This window comes from Trichoplusia ni, unplaced genomic scaffold, assembly GCF_003590095.1.
Source record: "Trichoplusia ni isolate ovarian cell line Hi5 unplaced genomic scaffold, tn1 tig00004308, whole genome shotgun sequence".
NCBI lineage: Eukaryota > Metazoa > Arthropoda > Insecta > Lepidoptera > Noctuidae > Trichoplusia > Trichoplusia ni.
Genome location: NW_020800555.1, coordinates 1 through 9,632, shown reverse-complemented (window position 1 = coordinate 9,632; position 9,632 = coordinate 1). Strand labels below are relative to the sequence as shown.

General features: G+C 35.3%; 1 protein-coding gene across 3 annotated transcripts; it reads right to left on the bottom strand.

Moving 5' to 3' along the window:
• Positions 1 to 351: 351 nt before the first annotated feature.
• Positions 352 to 9,574, bottom strand: LOC113508262 (WD repeat-containing protein 7-like). 3 transcript variants are annotated; one of them, XM_026891216.1, is made up of 9 exons: positions 9,388 to 9,574; positions 8,084 to 8,323; positions 7,530 to 7,643; positions 6,762 to 6,905; positions 6,215 to 6,280; positions 5,910 to 6,072; positions 4,854 to 4,986; positions 2,545 to 2,571; positions 352 to 541 (listed from the first exon to the last, which is right to left on the bottom strand). In XM_026891216.1, the coding sequence occupies exons 2-9, from the start codon at positions 8,315 to 8,317 to the stop codon at positions 424 to 426; spliced, it is 999 nt and encodes a 332-aa protein (XP_026747017.1). In that variant the 5' UTR covers positions 8,318 to 8,323; positions 9,388 to 9,574; the 3' UTR covers positions 352 to 423. The 3 variants fall into 3 exon arrangements, with proteins under 3 accessions (XP_026747017.1, XP_026747016.1, XP_026747018.1); XM_026891215.1 differs by having other exon boundaries at positions 357 to 541; positions 9,384 to 9,574; XM_026891217.1 differs by lacking the exon at positions 2,545 to 2,571 and having other exon boundaries at positions 366 to 541; positions 9,384 to 9,572.
• Between the last annotated feature and the right edge of the window lie 58 nt (positions 9,575 to 9,632).

The following is a 9,632-nucleotide window of genomic DNA, read 5'->3' as shown; positions in this document are numbered from 1 at the left end:
CAGCTGAGGGATAGAGATAGGATTACGAACAGGCAAATGTTAACAATACGAATTAAAGATCGAATATAAAATATATATTGACTATTGATGTCAATTTAACAAGTTCCTACTAATATTATAAAGGTGAAAGTTTGTATGTATGGAATTTTTTTGCCCTTTCGAGCAAAAATAAAGCCAAATTTTAAAGCCGTATTCTATTCCAAAAAAAGTACCATAAGTCTTTGACCCCATATTACCACCCCTAACAACGATTTTTTCCAGTTGAAAAGTAGACTATCTGAGCAGTTTTCGCGTGAAAGTGAGACAAACAGACAAAGATACTTTCGCACTTATAATATTAGTGTGGATTGATAAATCTACTGCATGGAGCCAAGTGGTTAGGTATATACCTACCCAATTGAGTTTAATACAATTCTGTCATAATTACATGACTTTTTTTGCCAACCATACCTTGTTATCAGGGTGTCCAAGTATTCCGAACAGGACGGGACTGTCGTGGTCCACTGTGGGTCCGTGAAAACCTTTGTGATCCGGTACTGAACTATAGAAAACACAATATATATTAACAAAAGGAAATGAATGTACACTCCAAATGTTGTATTAGATGAGTAACGCGTGTTTACGAATAGGTAAAATATTATAAACTCCTTTTGACTGCACGGATAGCCGAGTGGTATAGGTAACTACGCCAAAGCCTCTGTACGCGACGTGTCGCAAGTTCGATCCCACGACACAAGGATTGAATTCCTTATTGAAAAACTATTTGTTTTATTCTTCAATATGAGGCCTTTGCCCAACAGTGGGATGCTCACAGGCTGACATAATCATTTATATTCGTAGGCACACTTTACTTACCTAATATTTAAAAATGGAGTAGATTATACAAACAAGGATTATTTAAATTAAAGAAAATAATAGTAAAATACTCAAAATCAAACAAAATTGTCGAAAAGGGATATTCAGGATCTGTCTATAGACTTTACTGATAAAATAAAATAATATTACAATAAACAATTTTTACAATTTTATTACATTCCTAAAAAAACACTGGATGTATGCAACACAGTGACTGAAAGACATGATTCCAAATAATGGTTCCTTTGTATTTAAAAAATTAATTGTTAGTCAACATTTACTAAACAATGATTTACATAATATACTGTAAAAAAAAATCCGAACCCCAAAAAAACAATATACTATCTAACTATTCAACAAAAATCTTAATTTTCAAAAATAACCGCCATTTTTATATATGACAAAGCTGAAAAGCTAATTCAAAAATAATCATTATTCACAACGAAAAGTTTGTTGCATACATCCAATCAATAACACACAATAATTAAAAACAAAGACCTAAATAAAAATAACGAAAATACAACTAAAATCGATGAATATCATGATAGTGCAAAGGCAAATTAAATAAACTATTAATATCTCAATAAAATTATACCATTTAATAAACTACAGAAGTTCTAACTAAATACTGGTTTGGTTACGTAAAGGTAGTGTCATATCGCGGGCTATATGAAATATTTTTTTTCATTTTTACTATAAAACATGTAGGTTAAATAGGACTTGCAATGGTGGACTTGTGATTGGAGGCCACTTAAGAATATTAACATTTACTCTGTCTCGAAAAACACGCCAAGACATTGATTCTGATATTGGCAAATATTTTGATTTGCTTCTGTTAATCAGTATAATGGATTTCGAAAGTCATATAGGCACTAGTCAGTGAATTTATATAAAACTAGCTGTCGCAGCGAAATGCGTACCGCCTAACAGTCAATGATAACAATGCAGACAATAATACAACTTTTACATATTTGTTCACCATTTAAACCTTCCCTGGACTTTCACGGACATTTCAAGACTAAAATAAGCCAAATCGGTTCAGCCGTTCTCGAGTTTTAGCATTATCATCATTGGCCTAGCCTTTTCCCAACTATGTTGGGGTCGGCTACCAGTCCAACCGGTTTCAGCTAAGTACCAGTATTTTACAAGGAGCGACTGCCTATCTGACCTCCTTAACCCAGTTACCTGGGCAACACGATACCCCTTGGTTAGACTGGCTGTCAGACTTTTTCAAGCTTCTGACTACCTGTAACGACTGTCAAAGATGTAGGAATAACAGCCGGGACTCACAATTTAACGTGCCTTCCGAAACACGGAGGAACTCGTTATGACAAAGATGGTCACCCATCTACGGACCAACCGCGTCAAGCATAGCTTAACCTGTGATCGTATCACTTATGCGGTTATAGCTTAGCCACGAGCTCTTAGTTTTAGCATTAATGAACAGCAATTCATTTTTTCAAAACAGACATCCATTAACAATATTGAATTTAGACTCCTTACTGTATCTCAACAACTATATTTCATTATTTACTAATTACTATTTCGTTATCAAACAAAAAAAATACTAAATTAAATTACTATATGACACAAATCTATATCCAACGCAAAGGAAACTAATAAAGCTTGGGGGTGCTAGCAAAAGAACACAACTACATACATACGGACAAACATATTTAATGTGCTGACCTACTGATAGCCCGGCCACGCAGTTTGCTATAAAAAGAAACGTATCTTCATATATTATTGTATAGTATAGCTTTGTGTTTAGCTTAAGGTTTATAGTACCATATTACCTCTTTGGTAATATATTTTCCTTTTTGGTCGGTTTTTTCTTTTTGGGTTTTTTTATGGACAATGTATGTATATTTTTATTAAAGGATTAAAATATGTTTCATTTTGACTGAAAATCTCCTTTTCCTCACTCTCAAAGAAAAGGTCAATTTTATTTAAATTTTGAAACATAAACCTACTTTCTATCCGCAGATAGTTTCGCGGGGCTTGGCTAGTTTCCTAAACATAGGAAATATTATTAATAGAAACCACTTAAACAAATTTTTGGTTTCAAATGTAAGGTCCTTGAAACGTATTACCCTTATTTTTATTTTAACATTTACGCGGTCGAAACCGCGGGCAACAAGTAGTTTATAATACATTGTCCATAAAAAAACCTTCTTAATATCGAAATAAATATCTAAACATAGGCATTTTGTGCTCCGATGATTCTAAGATGATTCCAATGACATGCCAATGGAAACTAAACGTTAATCCGGAGATATAAAGTCTATATTTGAATATACGCTTGTACTTGTGAAATTGATTTTGAAAAAACGGAGAACTCATTTCCATTTAAGATATTGTTTAAATTAACATTATCTAATAGGAGTATGCACGAGGTGCAGGGAAAGTACTTTTGTGACTTTTTCAAAGTTAATAATAATAAATAAATGCGGCCAACATCACATACATTGTTCTGAACCCAAAGTAAGTTGCTAAAGCACTTGTGTTGTGGAATTCAGATACAACGAAGGTATCACAAACACCCAGACTCGAGACCAATGTAGAAATGTGAATTTTTACATTGACCCGACCGGGGATCGAACCCGGGACCTAAGAGCTAGCGACACCTTGAAACCGGTGCGTACGCCACTCGACCACGGAGGTCGTCAGAGTTATAGGTAAGTTATAAGTACTTTCTTAATAATTAAGACACCACTGACAAACGGTGAAGGAAGACATCGTGAGGAAACCTGGATTACAAATACTGGAATCCGAAATCGCCCGCAGTGAGCTAGCGTGGTGATCAATGCTCAAACCTTTCCTATACGGGGAGAGGCCTGTGCCCAGCAGAGGGACGTATATAGGCTGGTTTTGAATAATTATTTATTCTATAATATAAAAGAAAGCAGTAAATAAATCATGTTAAGATTATCCAAAATGTTGACATAGAAAAAGCAAGTTGTCTTTCGGTATAACTGTTAGAGGAATAAGGATGTGTTTTGGTTCAAAGGGGTATTTAGGAAAAACTAGACGTGTGTCTCTCGCGAACGTTTAATTCCAACTAACTAGCTTGACAATAAGTGGACTGTAAGTTCTAATATAGTGATAGCTAGTTATAGATACACTCCTCTACTACTTAAACAATAACTGAATCAAAATCAAATGCACAATTATGTACAAGCGTTTGACTTCAAAGATAAACTCTTTGATTGAAAATTTTGTTACATTTAAAGCCATCTCAAGCAACATATGTCTTGAAATAATATAACTTGTGATATCTTTTTCTAGCTTGGTTGGTCATTTAGCGTTTTGGCCTTAGCTTCAATAAAAATCTTAACATTTATTTTTTTATACCAAGAATTCATGAAATCATTAACCTTCTAATTATTTAATAACGGTTTATTCACGCGTATTTATCTGAGCGGTCGCCGCGTCAGCTCATGATTAAGGACTCCGGTTGGGACCGAAACTAGTCGGGCAATCCCGATAAATACGCGTGAGTACACCGTTTTGAAATAGATGTTAATTCGCCTCAAGATTGTATTTATAATAACAATTCTCATTGTCTGATTAAGTCGACAATACTAGGTACAGTTTTTCTTTTACAAAAAAAACTTCTACGAAAAGTCTATCCTGATCAATAAGTTTTTATCAGTTTTGACCAATTTTTTGCTAACATCTTATTTTGAAGCCTGTTCACATTATTTAATACAAATTCTGTGCCTGGATATTATAAAAAAAAATGTTATTGGACTAAAATCTAAACTAAACTAACTATTCCACATCGAAAACCTTTCATCATCAGAAAACATATTAAATTTCAGAATAAATCGTTCTTTCTCGCAAACATTATTTATTTACAAGCACAGAAATTATATTTCATAAATGATCGGCACTTATTACACTTAAACACATCACATAAAATTATTTTAGACCAACAATTTCTTAATTCCCAAAGACTTTTAAATTGAAATATACATCATAAACCCAGTACTTACTTGGCGGGCAACTTGTATAAGTATCCTTTGCCTTCAGTTGAGCAGACTAACACTCTGTCCGGCGCTAGAAAGTCACCCGACATCCAACGCTCACCAGAGGGCGCTTGTATCGAACATAGCACCGAGAAATCGCCTGGAATTAAAGAGATATATATTATGATAACTGGCTGTCCGAGCAAGCGTTGTTTCACCGTATAAGGCAAAAGAAGGCGGTATGGAAAACAAATGTCTTATTGTTAGGCTTACCCGATTTGCACACAAAATTTCATGAGAATCGGTCGAGCAGTTTCGGAGGTGTTCAATTTCGTATACACGAGATTTTTATACATTAGAAGATTACTAGAATACTACTCCTTGTTATCTCTCTATCACTAATTCGTATGCTATGTGTGATTTTTACCTTTTTCATAGATTTGTGGAAGGGCTACTGTGGCGCCACCGCGACCCTTTCGCGCGTCACAAATGTGAAGGCTTTTAGGCTAATTTTCTAGCCGAAGAAGGATATGAAGAATGAATACGATTTTAACTGAATTAATCTTACAGGAAATAGAAAATACGTTTCTGATTGTTTTTTTTTTTTGGGTCCGAAAGTAGTCGAACAACCGTTGGAACACTTAATAACAAAATGTTTTTATTTCAAGTAGGTCTATATCATGCGAAATAAAATGTATTTTGGCAGTCTTACTTAAGTGTTTAAGAAATAACAAAATTATTCCACAACTTGCACAAAAAGCTATCTAGTCTTTGTCCCGGGTGGGAATCGACTCCCGACCTCCGGTATAGCAGTCAGGCCTTCTGACCACTAGACGAACAGTCCAATCAAGCATCTATTTTTTATCTCGACTAAGGAAGGAATTTAATCCTTGTGTTGCGGTAGTTTCACAAACATTCAAGTCACATCCACAAAGACACCCAGACTCAGGACAAGCATTCGTGGATCACACAAACGCGGGGATCGAACCCGAGACACGTCGCGCTCTGAAGCGTGATGACCTCAGCCACTCGGCTATCTGTGTAAGCTATAAAGAACATTTAATTTTAGTGTTTTCGACTCACCAGCGTCATATATCTGACAATACTTGGCGCACACGATGAGAACAGTGCGCTGGTTGTAGGCGCAGCAGTTGAGCGACAGCGCGTTGAGACAACGGATCTGTTTCGATTCGTTCTCGTATATCGGCTCCGATTGCTTGTTCTCATGGCCTAGGAGAGACCAGACCTGGGGGGGGGAGGAACTGTTAGCATGTATAATGTGAGGATATTTTTAGACTTTCTAAGGAACTTGGTGATGCGATTCTGACTCCCACTTGCCCAAAAATGGGTTTGGTTTTAGGAGCGGTTTGGTAATTAGTTATGCTTACTTTTACAGTCCCTGTGATGGATATAGCAAGAACCACATCGTCCTTTCTGGAAGATGGACGAAGCACCTGAAATATATAAAAATAAATATTACACAAACAATGACATAAAATTTTAAGGCATAATATATTTGGGCATAACGTTTCGCATTGCTTTTAATAGAATGCGACGTAAAAATGCTCTGACACAACGCAAAGCTTGGGGTTAGGTTATATTATGCAAGCAGTATTAATTCCTAGTAGTTATTCATATCTTTTGTTTAGAAAAATTCTAATAACTGCTCCGATCCCTGCGTCGCAGGTGTTTGACAATCAATTTAAGTAACGTGTACAAGACACCCAGACTCAGGACAAGCATTCGTGAATCATACAAATGGTCGTTCTACGCGGGGATCGAACCCCACGACACGTCGCGCACAGTGGGTTTGGGCTTGTGACCTCCAGCACTCGACTATCCGTGCAGTTAATACGTACTAAGCGATGTCCGCCTTTGAGGAAACCAACTGTCTTGCTTAACGAGCTAAAACTATATAAAATTCAATCTACTCACATGCAAAGCCGATATCCAATCCGGATTCATCTTGGAGCTCAGAGAGAAGAGTATCTCCAGTGAGAAGGGGTCCATGATAAGAATCTCTGCGTAGTAACCGTTGCAGAAGAGACGGAGATCCTCGCTGTTGCACATGTGGTAAGCCTGGAAGAGTGAGACAGAAGATGTAATCAGAGATTGATATCCTATTAATATTCCACAATTTTCACATAGTGCTATCTAGTCCCAAACAAGGGTAAGCTTGCATGAGTACGATGGACATAATATTAATATAATATAAAATTATAAAGTTTCACACAGCGCCATCTAGTCTCAAACTTGGGAAACCGTGTATTACGAGTACTAGACAAGTGATAAACATACTTATTTATTATAAATAGATAAATTACCCACAGACACGGAAGATATAATCGTGCTCAACAAAAAAAAACATTAGTTGGAATCGAAACATATGGAATGCAATAAATGATTGAGTATTGAGTATTGAAATATTAAAGGTAACAAAAAAAGTTTTTTCATATATCAGTCACATTTAAATGGGCATGAGAGCTAAAACTTAGTATTAAATTATCTAACGCGTAATTCATGCATATTTACCGGGGTAGCCCGACTAGTTTCAGACCCAGCAAGGGCCTGTTATCATAATCTGAAGCGACGGAGAGCGAGGGAGTCGAACAGCTCATGAATAAGGATTCCGGTTTTAAATTGAATGAATCATCAAAGTTCCTATAAAAATGTAATTAAAAATTAATTTTAAATTGTCATTACCTGTATATTTGTGTGTATCTGTGATAGTTTGACGCTCTCCCTGCATTTGCCATCCACCAGGTCCCAGGTACACATCTCACCGGCTTCCGATGATGATACTATAAAATTGTTGTCCTGAAATCAAGTATTTATTGTTTCAAAAAAAAAGTCTATAAATAAATAATTCTGCATGTAGTTTAAAAAAAAGTTTCATTTTGGTCCATGCCTTTGTATATATTTTTTGTTTTTAAATAACCGAGTACAGCAACAGCAGAGTGGTTTAGTTCACTACACTAAACCCACTGTGCACGTCGTTTCGCGGTTTCGATCCGCGCCTATGTCAAACATTTTTGTGATCAACCAATGATTGAATCTGGGTGTCTTGAGCATATCACTTGAATATTTGTAAAATCCTTGCGTCACAAAAATTAAAAGAAAAGGTGCGGGATATGTTTAATAAAAAAAAAAAGTTGAGGATATTGTATACTACAAATATAAAAATAAGTATCTAATTTATTATCCTTAACTAGTTTATTAATCAACTGCTTGTGAAAAAACTTGAATAAATCACTTACCTGTATAATAGAAGCTCTTGACAAGCACGTAACCGGAGCAGTATGCCCAACAAGCAAGCACCGCGGAGTCATCTTCAAGCTCTCAGGGTCCACCTGCCATATACAGATCTGGCCATCGTAGCAGCCCGTCACCAGGGTCTTCTGGTCCCGGGAGAGGTAGACTGAGGACACGCAGTGGGTTGGGGCGTGCTTGCCCCATAAGACCACCGGTACTATCAAGTTTGTTCCTGGCATGGTGGACTGCAGAAAAGAGGTTGAGTGATTTTAGTAATTGTGTGATTGCTGTCTTTCTTTTAATGGTAAGGAGGATGTATAAAGCTCTGGGTACTATATCTTGCCTGTAACCCACATTCAAGGTAATACAGGTCAGTATACTTTGACAAAAACAATAATCTTTCATGAATAAACATTTGTTATATTATTATATGAAACCATGACTATGTATATAATAGATACGAAAATTTGCGACTTTGAATATAAAGATTGAGAACAAATGCTAATAATGATGATGATTTTAAAATACTGTGCAGAAAAAATATTGAAAGTGAATAAAAGTTACATGATCACAAGTCTATGACCCATAACTGGATCAGAAAGTTATATAATTCTACAGGAAAATAAAATAGCTTCTTTTTTTTTAAAGTTAAGCCATAATAAAATATCCAGATAAATGATTTGCTAAATATCTTACAGTTACATTACTATTCTGTGTAATACTCTGCTATAGAAATGAGCTGGGGTATTACTTATAAGTTATGAGGAAATAAATATTTTTAATGTTAGCCATAAAAATGATTGGTCACAATGCATTAACATGTCTTGTGTTCTTTCTATTATGCAAAGCATAACTTGGTAACCCATTCTAAGCAATAAATAATAAGGATGAGATTCTAACAAGACATTTTAGACCGAACAAAATAAATCGATAAAAATACCAGTATCCCAATAGGAAAAAAAAGCAAAAGTATTTTTTTAATGACAAAATACTTGTCTATTTAAATAACATTCAGTAATGTTTTTTTACTTTTTTTATCACCCTCATAAGAAGTAGTATTATATTCAAAAGTCAAGATAATCCAAACCAGAATGGAAACAACATAAACAATACAAAATCAATAACAAATACTTTTAGATCTAGTCATAATCATGTGACTGAAGTATCCATCATAAAGTTACATTAGGTAACTGCATAAATAACACATAAATGTACCGTGAAGATGTATTGTTAACATAACAATATGATAAGACATGAAATCAGCTCATCATCTGTCGAGCACCCAAGGACATTGCAAATTTTTACCTGCCTAGTGTCTCAGGGACCACGATAGAGGTTAAAACAGCTAAATAACTGTTAAACGTTCATGGAGACCACCAAAACTCGCACTGAGATGCTCTCTATGAATTATAATTTATTAAAAACACTGCTACTGCGACAAAAATCAATCCACCCTGCTGTCAGATTTCTGACAGCTGAGTTGACGATATTGACGTTGACAGTTTATGTTGTAATGTTAATAATAATAAATAATAATAAAATGTTTATTTCTCA

What these genes read in the sequence shown, in the direction of transcription:
- LOC113508262 (XM_026891216.1), bottom strand. Translation starts at nt 8,317, where the DNA reads ATGCCAGGAACAAACTTGATAGTACCGGTGGTCTTATGGGGCAAGCAC. An exon ending in ATTGGATATCGGCTTTGCAT is followed by an intron (nt 6,281 to 6,761) that starts GTGAGTAGATTG and finishes TATATATTTCAG; the next exon opens with GTGCTTCGTCCATCTTCCAG. An exon ending in TTATACAAGTTGCCCGCCAA is followed by an intron (nt 2,572 to 4,853) that starts GTAAGTACTGGG and finishes TTCTTTTTATAG; the next exon opens with CAAACTGCGTGGCCGGGCTA.